General features: G+C 41.0%; 1 protein-coding gene across 1 annotated transcript in view; it reads right to left on the bottom strand.

Annotated features, from left to right (window-relative positions):
- Gpo1 (glycerophosphate oxidase 1) overlaps nucleotides 1-14909 on the bottom strand; it is a 169642-nt gene that overhangs the window by 83244 nt on the left and 71489 nt on the right. Inside the window, exons 6-7 of the mRNA XM_071683695.1 lie at nucleotides 9092-9301; nucleotides 8681-8883 (exon numbers count right to left, since the gene is read on the bottom strand). Of these exons, the coding sequence (XP_071539796.1) occupies nucleotides 8681-8883; nucleotides 9092-9301 (413 nt within the window). The remainder of the gene's footprint in view (nucleotides 1-8680; nucleotides 8884-9091; nucleotides 9302-14909) is intronic.

The following is a 14909-nucleotide window of genomic DNA, read 5'->3' on the forward strand; positions in this document are numbered from 1 at the left end:
CTGCAATACCATCCAAACCTGCTGCCTTGCCGGCTTTCATCTTTTGCAAAGCTTTTACTACCTCTTCTCTGTTTACCAAATCATTTTCCCTAACCCTCTCACTTTGCATACCACCTTGACCAAAACACCCTATATCTGCCACTCTATCATCAAACACATTCAACAAACCTTCAAAATACTCACTCCATCTCCTCACATCACCACTACTTGTTATCACCTCCCCATTAGCCCCTTTCACTGAAGGGTAGTGAGTGGTGGGATGTAGAAGTAAGATTGTTAGCGAAAGAGAAGAGAGAGGCATTTCGACGATTTTTGCAGGGAAATAGTGCAAATGACCAGGAGATATATAATGGAAAGATGCAAGAGGTCAAGAGAAAGGTGCAAGAGGTGAAAAAGAGGGCAAATGAGAGTTGGGATGATAGAGAGTATCATTAAATTCTAGAGAAAATAAGAAGATGTTTTGGAAGGAGGTAAATAAAGTGCGTAAGACAAGAGAACAAATGGGAACATCGGTGAAGGAGACAAATGGGGAGGTAATAACAAGTAGCAGTGAAGTGAGAGGGAGATGGAGTGAGTATTTTAAAAGTTTGTTGAATGTGTTTGATGATAGAGTGGCAGATATAGGGTTTTTTTGCTTGAGGTGGTGTGCAAAGTGAGAGGGTCAGAGAGAATGATTTGGTAAATGGAGAGGAGGTAGTGAAAGCTTTGTGGAAGATGAAAGTTGGCAAGGCGGTGGGTTTGGATGGTACTGCATTGGAATTTATCAAAAAAGGGGGTGACTGTGCTGTTGACTGGTTGGTGAGGATATTCAGTGTATGTATGGTTCATGGTGAAGTGCCTGAGGATTGGCGGAAGTGCCATTGTACAAAGGCAGAGGGGATAAAGATGAGTGTTCAAATTACAGAGGTATAAGTTTGTTGAGTATTCCTGGGAAATTATGTGGGGGAGTATTGATCGAGAGGGTGAAGACATGTACAGAGCACCAGATTGGGGACGAGTAGTGTGGTTTCAGAAGTGGTAAAGGATGTGTGGATCAAGTGTTTGCTTTGAAGAATGTATGTGAGAAATACTTAGAAAAGCAGATGGATTTCTATGTAGCATTTATGAATCTGGAGAAGGCATATGACAGAGTTGACAGAGATGCTCTGTGGAAGGTATTAAGAGTATATGGTGTGGGAGGTAAGTTGCTTGAAGCAGTGAGAAGTTTTTATCGAGGATGTAAGGCATGTATACGAGTAGAAAGAGAGGAAAGTAAGTGGTTCCCAGTGGATGTCGATTTGCGGCAGGGGTATGTGACGTCTCCATGATTGTTTAATTTGTTTATGAATGAGGTTGTTAGGGAGGTGAATGCAAGAGTTTTTGAGAAAGGGCAAGTATGCAGTCTGTTGTGGATGAGAGGGTTTGAGAAGTGAGTCAGTTGTTGTTATTTGATGATACAGCGCTGGAGGCTGATTCGGTTGAGATACTGCAGAAATTGGTGACTGAGTTTGGTAAAGTGTGTGAAAGAAGAAAGCTTAGAGTAAATGTGAATAAGAGCAAGGTTATTAGGTTCAGTAGGGTTGAGGAACAAGTCAATTGGGAGGTAAGTTTGAAAGGAGAAAAACTGTAGGAATTGAAGTGTATCAGATATCTAGGAGTGGATTTGGCAGCGGGTGGATCCATGGAGGCAGAAGTGAGTCACAGGGTGGGGAGGAGGCAAAGGTTCTGGGAGTGTTGAAGAATGTGTGGAAGGCAAGAACGTTATCTCAGAGAGCAAAAATGGGTATGTTTGAAGGAATAGCGATTCCAACAATGTTATATGGTTGTGAGGCATAGGCGATAGATAGGGTTGTGCGGAGGAGGGTGGATGTGTACGAAATGAGATGTTTAAGGAGAATATGTCGTGTGAGGTGGTTTGATCGTTTGATTGAGTAAGTAATGAAAGGGTAAGAGAGATGTGTGGTAATAAAAACAGCATGGCTGAGAAAGCAGAAGAGGGTGTATTGAAATGGTTTGGTCACATGGAGAGAATGAGTATGGAAAGATTGACAAAGAGGATATATGTGTCAGAGGTAGAGGGAACGAGGAGAAGTGGGAGACCAAATTGGAGGTGGAAGGATGGAGTGAAAAAGATTTTGAGTGACCGAAGCTTGAACATACAGGAGGGTGAAAAGCGTGCAAGGAATAGAGTGAATTGGAATGATGTGGTATACCAGGGTCGACATGGTGTCAATGGATTTAACCAGGGCATGGGAAGCGTCTGGGTTAAACCATAGAAAGTTTTGTGGGGCATGGATGTGGAAAGGGAGCTGTGGTTTCAGTGTATTATACACGACAGCTAGAGACTGAGTGTGAACAAATGTGGCCTTTGTTGTCATTTCCTGGCGCTACCTCACGTGCAGGCGGGGGAAGGGGGGGTGTCATTTCATGAGTGGTGGGGTGGCGGCAGGAATGGATGAAGGGAGAGTGTATGAATATGTACATGTGTATATATGTATATGTCTGTGTATGTGTATGTATGTATACATTGAAATGTATAGGTATGTATAAGTCTTTGTGTAGGTGTTTGTGTATATACATGTGTATGTGGGTGGGTTGGGCCATTCTTTCGTCTGTTTTCTTGTGCTACCTCACTAACGCGGGAGACAGCATGAAAGTATAATAAATAAATTCAAAATATAAATAATATATACATATGGTCAAAAAATTCAAGTGCAAGTAAAAATGTTAAAGAGAATTCTGAAACAAACAGAATTGAGACATAGAGACATAGATAATCCATGCAAGGAATCAGATTAAAGGGATGAAAGATAATATCACAGAACTAAAAGGCTCTTACTTTAGAGGAAACAGGTACTACACAACCCTAATACAATAAAACATATCAAAAAGATATCAAACAAAAATATACCAAAACCCTGTTAGACAGATGAAAATATTAACTGTACTGCCTTATGAAAAAGAAACATGCATGGAATGACTACAAAAGCATTTAAAAGAAAAATCAATTTATGACTGAAGTCAATTCCAGTGAACCTAGGATAGATAATAATGTCATGAATAAAGTAGCAAACAGAAGCAGCATTATTCAGCAGGGAACACATGCAGTGAGTGCTACACTTTAACCCTGTATTTTGGCAAAATTTCATCAAAGGTATGTAGGCAGGAATCTGCACAACTCTAATTTTTCAGTTGTGAGTATCCACTGAAGCAATAATCAATCAAGAATTCTTATTTCTCATTACAAGCATCATGTGTGTGATAATCATACCATACCGGCATCATCTGTGTGATAATCATACCATACCTGCATCATCTGTATGATAATCATACCATACCGGCATCATCTGTGTGATAATCATACCATACCTGCATCATCTGTGTGATAATCATACCATACCTGCATCATCTGTGTGATAATCATACCATACCTGCATCATGATAATCATACTATAATGAAGAATTCTTCAGTAATTATTCTGAACATTACAGTTGGGGTTTTAACACCTAACCTTCTCACTTGGTTTTTCTTTCCAATCCTGTGAATCTAAATTTTTCAGTTTGTTTAGAAAATACATTTAAAGTTGCCATTTCAACCCTAAGCTTCTGCAAATCTAGCTCAAACTCTTCAGTTACCCTAAACGGACAGTCACTCACAATGAAAAAACACTAACAAATTTAGGCATCACATAAGACACACACGACATTCATTCTTTACATAAAGAACATCAACACACAAACTAAATGCCCTCATGACACTATCTGATGCCAGATTTGCACAAGAAAAAGAATTACTCAACATCCTCTACTCACAATTCAACTCCACAGAAGTATACTCTTCTACCATTTCAAAAGAAAATATAAAAAAGCAGCAAACTACATTAAAAAGGGATTGTCTTTCTCACCTGCCCACCTCCCACCCTCTGCATGCTTATCTCACACATGCCAGCGCTGCTTCCCTAAATATATGCCAATCTTCATGCACCTTCCTTTCTTTGTTTACTCTCACCTTTTCACATTCTGCACTGTCTCACCTTGTATTTTTTCACATGCTTATTTTCAAACCTCACTCACTTTCACCATCTTCTCACTCATTTCATTTCCTCTTTTCCATAGACCTGTACAAATCTTGACCCTCACCTCCACTAAGTAATGATAAGGCATCCCATCAGCTGCCCCTCTCAACATATTCACATCCAGGAGCCTCTCTTTTCATGCCTATCAGTTAGCTTGTAATCCAGTAGTGCCAATATACCATTTCATTTTTTTTTTTTTTTTTGCTTTGTCGCTGTCTCCCGCGTTTGCGAGGTAGCGCAAGGAAACAGACGAAAGAAATGGCCCAACCCACCCCCATACACATGTATATACATACACGTCCACACACGCAAGTATACATACCTACACAGCTTTCCATGTTTTACCCCAGACGCTTCACATGCCTTGATTCAATCCACTGACAGCACGTCAACCCCGGTATACCACATCGCTCCAATTCACTCTATTCCTTGCCCTCCTTTCACCCTCTTGCATGTTCAGGCCCCGATCACACAAAATCTTTTTCACTCCATCTTTCCACCTCCAATTTGGTCTCCCTCTTCTCCTCGTTCCCTCCACCTCCGACACATATATTCTCTTGGTCAATCTTTCCTCACTCATTCTCTCCATGTGCCCGAACCATTTCAAAACACCCTCTTCTGCTCTCTCAACCACGCTCTTTTTATTTCCACACATCTCTCTTACCCTTACGTTACTTACTCGATCAAACCACCTCACACCACACATTGTCCTCAAACATCTCATTTCCAGCACATCCATCCTCCTGCGCACAACTCTATCCATAGCCCACGCCTCGCAACCATACAACTTTGTTGGAACAACTATTCCTTCAAACATACCCATTTTTGCTTTCCGAGATAATGTTCTCGACTTCCACACACTCTTCAAGGCTCCCAGAATTTTCGCCCCCTCCCCCACCCTATGATCCACTTCCGCTTCCATGGTTCCATCCACTGCCAGATCCACTCCCAGATATCTAAAACACTTCACTTCCTCCAGCCTTTCTCCATTCAAACTCACCTCCCAATTGACTTGACCCTCAACCCTTGCTCTTATTCACATTTACTCTTAACTTTCTTCTTTCACGCACTTTACCAAACTCAGTCACCAGCTTCTGCAGTTTCTCACATGAATCAGCCACCAGCGCTGTATCATCAGCGAACAACAACTGACTCACTTCCCAAGCTCTCTCATCCCCAACAGACTTCATACTTGCCCCTCTTTCCAAAACTCTTGCATTCACCTCCCTAACAACCCCATCCATAAACAAATTAAACAACCATGGAGACATCACACACCCCTGCCGCAAACCTACATTCACTGAGAACCAATCACTTTCCTCTCTTCCTACACGTACACATGCCTTACATCCTCGATAAAAACTTTTCACTGCTTCTAACAACTTGCCTCCCACACCATATATTCTTAATACCTTCCACAGAGCATCTCTATCAACTCTATCATATGCCTTCTCCAGATCCATAAATGCTACATACAAATCCATTTGCTTTTCTAAGTATTTCTCACATACATTCTTCAAAGGAAACACCTGATCCACACATCCTCTACCACTTCTGAAACCGCACTGCTCTTCCCCAATCTGATGCTCTGTACATGCCTTCACCCTCTCAATCAATATCCTCCCATATAATTTACCAGGAATATTCAACAAACTTATACCTCTGTAATTTGAGCACTCACTCTTATCCCCTTTGCCTTTGTACAATGGCACTATGCACGCATTCCGCCAATCCTCAGGCACCTCACCATGAGTCATACATACATTAAATAAACTTACCAACCAGTCAACAATACAGTCACCCCCTTTTTTAATAAATTCCACTGCAATACCATCCAAACCTGCTGCCTTGCCGGCTTTCATCTTCCGCAAAGCTTTTACTACCTCTTCTCTGTTTACCAACTCATTTTCCCTAACCCTCTCACTTTGCACACCACCTCGACCAAAACACCCTATATCTGCCACTCTATCATCAAACACATTCAACAAACCTTCAAAATACTCACTCCATCTCCTTCTCACATCACCACTACTTGTTATCACCTCCCCATTTGCGCCCTTCACTGAAGTTCCCATTTGCTCCCTTGTCTTACGCACTTTATTTACCTCCTTCCAGAACATCTTTTTATTCTCCCTAAAATTTAATGATACTCTCTCACCCCAACTCTCATTTGCCCTTTTTTTCACCTCTTGCACCTTTCTCTTGACCTCCTGTCTCTTTCTTTTATACATCTCCCACTCAATTTCATTTTTTCCCTGCAAAAATCGTCCAAATGCTTCTCTCTTCTCTTTCACTAATACTCTTACTTCTTCATTCCACCACTCACTACCCTTTCTAATCAACCCACCTCCCACTCTTCTCATGCCACAAGCATCTTTTGTGCAAGCCATCACTGATTCCCTAAATACATCCCATTCCTCCCCCACTCCCCTTACTTCCATTGTTCTCACCTTTTTCCATTCTGTACTCAGTCTCTCCTGGTACTTCCTCACACAAGTCTCCTTCCCAAGCTCACTTACTCTCACCACCCTCTTCACCCCAACATTCACTCTTCTTTTCTGAAAACCCATACAAATCTTCACCTTAGCCTCCACAAGATAATGATCAGACATCCCTCCAGTTGCACCTCTCAGCACATTAACATCCAAAAGTCTCTCTTTCGCGCGCCTGTCAATTAACACGTAATCCAATAACGTTCTCTGGCCATCTCTCCTACTTACATAAGTATACTTATGTATATCTCGCTTTTTAAACCAGGTATTCCCAATCATCAGTCCTTTTTCAGCACATAAATCTACAAGCTCTTCACCATTTCCATTTACAACACTGAACACCCCATGTATACCAATTATTCCCTCAACTGCCACATTACTCACCTTTGCATTCAAATCACCCATCACTATAACCCGGTCTCGTGCATCAAAACCACTAACACACTCATTCAGCTGCTCCCAAAACACTTGCCTCTCATGATCTTTCTTCTCATGCCCAGGTGCATATGCACCAATAATCACCCATCTCTCTCCATCAACTTTCAGTTTTACCCATATTAATCGAGAATTTACTTTCTTACATTCTATCACATACTCCCACAACTCCTGTTTCAGGAGTATTGCTACTCCTTCCCTTGCTCTTGTCTTCTCACTAACCCCTGACTTTACTCCCAAGACATTCCCAAACCACACTTCCCCTTTAGCCTTGAGCTTCGTTTCACTCAGAGCCAAAACATCCAGGTTCCTTTCCTCAAACATACTACCTATCTCTCCTTTTTTCACATCTTGGTTACATCCACACACATTTAGGCACCCCAATCTGAGCCTTCGAGGAGGATGAGCACTCCCCGCGTGACTCCTTCTTCTGTTTCCCATTTTAGAAAGTTAAAAAAATACAAGGAGGGGAGGATTTCTGGCCCCCCGCTCCCGTCCCCTCTAGTCGCTTTCTACGACACGCGAGGAATGCGTGGGAAGTATTCTTTCACCCCTATCCCCAGGGATAATATATATATATATATATATACACATACACACACACATATGTGTGTGTGTATATTCTTAAACACCAGCCCTTTTTCAGCACACTACTCTGCAAACAGTTCATCACTTCTATTCACCTTACTGAATACCATATCTTCATTAATTATACCTTCAACTGCTGAATTATTCACTCCCGCATTTAAATCACTCATCACTAATACCCAATCTCTTGCATCAAAACTACTGATAAACTTACTCATCTGCTCTCATAGCCAGGTGCAGAAGCAAGAACAATAATGACCTATCTCTCAGAATCCACTTTTACTTTTACCTACATCGGACTGAAGTTCACTTCCTTACACTCTTTCACACAGTGCCACAACTCCTGCTTCAGCAACAGTGCTACCCCTTCCTGAGGTTTTGCTCTCTCACCAACCCTTGACTTTAACCCTTAGGTATTTCCACACCACTCTTCCCTTTTATCCTTGAGCTTTGTTCATCCAGACCTAAAACAGAACATCCTCAATCGTACAATCTATCTCTTCTTTCTTCTTAACTTAGTTACATACACACCTACCTTGAGCCTTAGAGGAGGATAAGCACTCCTCAATTGGTTCCTTCTTCTGTTCCTTTATTTTAGAAACTGAAATACAAAAAGAGGGGAGGGGGAACATAACAGATTAGTGTGAGTTTGAAGAAGAGCTTGGAGGAAGTAGGAAGCATTATTTACCAGAGAAAGGACATGGCAGTAGATGAAATCATGATAGCGGAGGTGAATCATAGGGTGGAAGTAGAGGGCAAAGGTCCTGAGTTCTCTGTTAGGGGAAAGAGATAGATAAGTTTGAAGAAGCAGTTGTCCTGACAATGTTATATGGATGTAAATCTTGGGCCCTGAATCCAAATGAAGAAAAGAAAGTGGGGATTTTGAAAATGAAATACCTAAGAGCAGTGTGTGCTGCGATGAAGGTTGATCGTATAATGAACAACAGTGTCTGTGGGGCTTGGCTAGGAATGGTAATTTCTGGTTTTGATTTATTAGTTATGACAGCTAGAGTAGATATATGCAAATGAGGATATTATGCATCTGTTCCTGAAAACATCATGCTAAAGGAGATACAATTGTGCACAAAAATTCCAATCATAATAAATCACCTTTTTTTCTCTGTCAGACCATTTCAATTCTTCTGCCATAATGTTTACAATAGTAGGTAAGGCCTCTTCTGCTGCCTGAGCATTAAGGAATGCTAATCGTAGCCTTCTGGCTATAACATCAACTGCCGTAGCTGCATACTCACGGCAAGCATATCGAACCTCTGCATCAGTATATGGAAATTCACTATGGAGACGACGCCCAACTGTAAAATCAAACAGTTTACAATATCATATATAATACAGGAGACACTAATTTGAAACGTAATGTAAACTCAAAAGATATGTGTCCCTTTTTGTCATTCAGGTGTTTACATGAAAAGTGTAGTAAAAGAAGCATGGATATATCCTTTTTTAACATATATCCTTAAGATAGTCTCATCTCTAAATAAAACTGGTTTTCTCAAAAATTACCAATTGGCCATCGCTTTCCGGTGAGAGATGCAAGCTTTGCCACACTGAATGCTCTGTCTCCGTAAGTGTGAGACAAGTGCTTTGCCACCTCAGATTCCAAGCCAAAATCTTGTACTAATCTGATAAACATTGTAGGAGTCCAGTTGTGAGCTCCTTCTAGTTGAAGTCCATCTGTCTGGGATTCTTGGTGAACTGGTGCTAAACCACAAGCTGGAGAAAATAAAATGGTAAAATCATGAACTAGGATGCCAGCCACAGGAAATCTGTAAATGAAAAATATAAATACAGCATTCAAAACGTAAGTTAAACCAGTCTGTGATATGTCTGGTAACAACAACATCCATTGAAAAAAAAAGACAATGAAAATCAACTACAGATAATAGTAACAGAGCCCAACCAGGATTTGAATGTGGCATTTATGGATCTGCAGAAAGGCATATGATATAATTGATAGAGGTGTTTTCTGGGAGGTCTTAAGAATATACAGTGCAGGAGAAAGCTGCCAGGAGCAGTGAGAAATTTTTGACAATGGTGTAAGGCATGTGTACGAGTAGGAAGAGAGGAGAGTAAATGGATATGAGTGAAGGTTGGTCTGCGGCAGGGGTGTGTGATATTACCATAGTTGTTCAATCTGTTTATGGATGGGATAGTGAAGAAGGTAAATGTGAGTCTTGGAGAGAAGGACAGGTAAGCAGTCTTTTGGGGATAAGAAGGCCTGGGAATTGAGTCATTTGTTCGCCAATGATACTGCACTGATGGCAGATTCGAGTGAGAAACTGTTGAAGTTGGTGACTGAGTTTGGAAAAGTGTGTGGAAGGAGAAAGTTGAGAGTAAATGTGAATTAAAGCAAGATTATTAGATTCAGGAGAGATGAGGGACAAGTTAGTTGGGATAAAACTTTGAATGGAGAAAAATTGGAGTGAAGTGAAGTGTTTTAGATATATGAGAGTGAACTTAGCAGCAAATGAAACTATGGAAGTAGAAGTGAGTCATTAGGTGGGCTAGGGGCAAAGGTTCTGGGATTGCTGAAGAATGTGTGGAAAGGGAGAACATTATCTCAGAGGGCAAAAAGGGATATGTTTGCAGGAAGAGTAGTTCCAACAATATCATATGGTTACGAGACTTTGGCTATAGACAGTGCTGTGTGGAGGAGGGTGGATGTGTTGGTAACGAAATGTTTGAGGACAATATGTGGTGTGAGGTGTTTTGATCAAATAAGTACTGTTAGGGTAAGAGAGATGTGTTGTAATAAAAAGAGTGGGTGAAACACCTGGTGAGGGTGTGTTGAAATGGTTTAGAAATATGGAGAGAATGAAAGAGGAAATGTTGACAAAGAGGATATATGTGTTAAAAGTGGAGGAAAGTAACACCAAGAACAGATAAAGAAAGCCTTACATCCATTCTCTAGCCATCATGTGCATTTATCTTATTTATTTATCATACTTTGTCGCTGTCTCCAGCATTAGCAAGGCAGCGCAAGGAAACAGACGAAAGAATGGCCCAACCCACCCACATACACATGTATATACATACACATCCACACACGCACAAATACATACCTATACATCTCAACGTATACATATATATACACACACAGACATATACATATATATATACACACAGACATATACATATATACACATGTACATAATTCATACTGTCTGCCCTTATTCATTCCGGTCGCCACCCCGCCACACACGAAATGAAAACCCACTCTCCCCGCATGTGTGCAAGGTAGCGCTAGGAAAGGACAACAAAGTACACATTTGTTCACACTCAGTCTCTAATTGTCATGTATAATGCACCAAAACCACAGCTCCTTTTCCACATGCAGGTCCCACAAAACTTTCCATGTTTTACCCCAGACGCTTCACATGTCCTGGTTCAATCCATTGACAGCACGTCGACCCCGGTATACCACACCGTTCCAATTCACTCTATTCCTTGCACGGCTTTCACCCTCCTGCATGTTCAGGCCCCAGTCACACAAAATCTTTTTCACTCCAACTTTCCACCTCCAATTTGGTCTCCCACTTCTCCTCATTCCCTTCACCTCTGACACATATATCCTCTTTGTCTATCTTTCGTCACTCATTCTCTCCATATGACCAAACCATTTCAAAACACCCTCTTCTGTTCTCTCATCCACACTCTTTTTATTACCACACATCTCTCTTACCCTTTCATTACTTACTCGATGAAACCACCTCACACCACATACTGTCCTCAAACATCCCATTTCCAGCACATCCACCCTCCTCCGTACAACTCTATCTATACCCCATGCCTTGCAACCATATAACATTGTTGGAACCACTATTCCTTCAAACATACCCATTTTTGCTTTCCAACATAACATTCTCGACTTCCACACATTTTTCAACACTCCCAGAACTTTCACCCCCTCCCCCACCCTATGATTCACTTCCGCTTCCATGGTTCCATCTGCTGCCAAATCCACTCCCAGATATTGAAAACACTTCACTTCTTCCAGTTTTTCTCCATTCAAACTTACCTCCCAATTGACTTGACCCTCAACCTTACTGTACCTAATAACCTTGCTCTTACACATTTACTCTCAACTTTATTCTTTCACACACTTTACCAAACTCAGTCACCAGCTTCTGCAGTTTCTCACCTGAATCAGTCACCAGCGCTGTATCATCAGCGAACAACAATTGACTCACTTCCCAAGCTCTCTCATCCACAACAGACTGCATACTTGCCCCTCTTTCCAAAACTCTTGCATTCACCTCCCTAACAACCCCATAAACAAATTAAACAACCATGGAGACATCACGCACCACTGCTGCAAACCTACATTCACTGAGATCCAATCACTTTCCTCTCTTCCGACACGTACACATGCCATACATCCTCGATAAAAACTTTTCGCTGCTTCTAACAACTGGCCTCCCACACCATATATTCTTATTACCTTCCACAGAGCATCTCTATCAACTATATCATATGCCTTCTCCAGATCCATAAATGCTATATACGAATCCATTTGCTTTTCTAAGTATTTCTCACATACATTCTTCAAAGCAAACACCTGATCCACACATCCTCTACCACTTCTCAAACCACACTGCTCTTCCCCAGTCTGATGCTCTGTACATGCCTTCACCCTCTCAATCAATACCCTCCCATATAATATCCCAGGAATACTCAACAGACTTATACCTCCGTAATTTGAGCACTCACTCTTATCCCCTTTGCCTTTGTACACTGGAACTACGCAAGCCAACCTTACCAACCAGTCACCAATACAGTCACCCCCTTTTTCAATAAATTCCACTGCAATACCATCCCAACCCGGCGCCTTGCCAGCTTTCATCTTCTGCAAAGCTTTACTACCTCTTCGCTGTTTACCAAATCATTCTCCCTAACCCTCTCACTTTGCACACCACCTCGACCAAAACACCCTATATCTGCCACTCTATTATCAAACACATTCAACAAACCTTCAAAATACTCACTCTATCTCCTTCTCACATCACCACTACTTATCACCTCCCCATTATCCCCCTTCACTGATGTTCCCATTTGTTCCCTTGTCTTCCACACTTTATTTACCTCCTTCTAAAACATTTTTATTCTCCCTAAAATTTAATGATACTCTCTCACCCCAACTCTCATTTGCCCTCTTTTCCACCTCTTGCACCTTTCTCTTGACCTCCTGCCTCTTTCTTTTATACACCTTCCACTTATTTGCATTATTTCCCTGCAAAAATCATCCAAATGCCTCTCTCTTCTCTTTCACTGATAATCTTACTTCTTCATCCCACCACTCACTACCTATTTTAATCTGCCCACCTCCTATGCTTCTCATGCCACAAGCAACTTTTGCACGTCATTACTGCTTCCCTAAATACATCCCATTCCTCCCCCACTTCCCTTACATCCTTTGTTCTCACCTTTTTCCAAAACCATAGCTCTACAGAAATTAAATCTTACTATATAAATACTTACTGTGCTTTAAATAAAAGCCTGGCAATGCTAGGGGGATAAATCATTCCTGCCCAGCAAGGGGCCTTGGCCCTTTTCCCCATGTTTTAGGTACTGCAATGGGTGGGGTGTGGGACTGACAAGTTAGTAGGCTAAATGATTCTATGCAACACCACTATTCCTATGACAAAAAAAATTCTCTGTGACAAAAAATGAACGTCTTTCCTTCCAGGACAAAGCTAAAGGAACCTCATGTCTACTGAAACACTGGTTATGATCAATGGAGACAAAACCCTGACAGAAGTATGCTTGACTGATGGGTACTTGACCGTAAGTAGCAACATTCCAGGGTGGGAATAAGTACTGTTCTGGGAGTTCATTGGAGGGTGAGATAACAATAGCTCTGATGGTCCATAATGAGGTTGTCTGTTGTGTAGTCCTAAAAAAAGGGAGGCAGAGCATGAAAGGAATGCAAAAATCAGTTCCTCACCCACCTCCCCCTCTAGCTCATTTCACAGCAAGAAAATACTGAGGAAAAAACAAAGTGATAAGGGCAGAACATTCTGTTATAGACATTCTGTATGAACGTGTGGATTACAAAAAGTTTCCTACCAGTTGAACGGCATCTATGCTGCATCTGGATTCTGAAGAAAGACTCCATTAATATAAACTTGATTTTTTTTACAGATAACACATTGCAGTGAAATATTTGTCAGGGCTTGATTCAAATGTATCTAGAGTCTTTGCATTTACTAAATCAGGAGGTAATTCATTCCAGTGTTCAACCCCTATACATGTGAAAAAACTGTTGCCCACATTGCTACTACTATCTTGCTACTATGGGAAATGGTAAACAAGAATTGGGGAAAATTCCTCATTTTACTTCATTCCATCATTTCTGCTTAACAAATCTCTGTTTATGGTGAAGAAATTTTCATGTGCTATGTTGTCTTAATTATCTGGTATTTTAGGAATCATGAGATTTCATTTGTTTTTTAGAAATTAATCTTACGTCTTTGAGTCTTTCCTCATACAGCTTAATTCTGAGTCAAGTGTTTTTTCATGTACAAAAGTCCACATCAAGGCCAGGCCTTAACTGAAATATAGAGAGGATTATGACAAGGAAAAAAAAAGAGACAAGGGAAAGTACTTATGCATGGTAGAGAGTTTTGAAGCTTTGAAGTGTAGTGAAAGAAACAGTTATAAAAATGGCCCATCCTTCAAGTTGCCAATGGTCACACAGTAACCATGTAATGCAGCAGCTTGCTGAGTATGCATGGTCTAACTAGTGGTAGGAGCATACAAGTATCCAGCTCTCAGGAGCAAAAACCAAAGTAACACCTAGATAAGAGGGAAAGTGAACCAACAATGTGAAACTGGGCTTGAGGGTTAAGTTTGGAAGTTAGCCTGGGACAGTTTATAAGTAGGACTGCTTTTGACTCAACTCTGTCAAGTACAGATGCAGTGCTAGAACCACCCCAGATGTGAGCTCAGTACTCCATACAAAAATGAACTAATCATTTGTATAAATGGAGCAACTGTTCAGAAGAAAAGAAGTTTTGACATCTAAACAGGACACCCAGTTTCTTTGAGGTAGACTTAGCTACTCCTGTAATGTGAGGCTTCCAAGAAAGAGTGGATGTTACAGTAAAACCAAGTATGTTTTTTGAGTCAAACAGTGGAATTACAGAATTGTTACGGGAGAAAAGAGAGTTGTGAGGAGTTTTCAATCGAAAGATGGGTAAAATCTAAGTCTTGGAGGCATCAAACTTAACTAGATTTCATCTACCACACTGAGATATCCTGTCCAAGTCTGAGTTTACTGAGGAAGCTGTGTCAAGATGAGAAGCAAATTGAGTGAGAGAAG

This window comes from Panulirus ornatus, chromosome 37, assembly GCF_036320965.1.
Source record: "Panulirus ornatus isolate Po-2019 chromosome 37, ASM3632096v1, whole genome shotgun sequence".
Classification (NCBI taxonomy): Eukaryota; Metazoa; Arthropoda; class Malacostraca; order Decapoda; family Palinuridae; genus Panulirus; species Panulirus ornatus.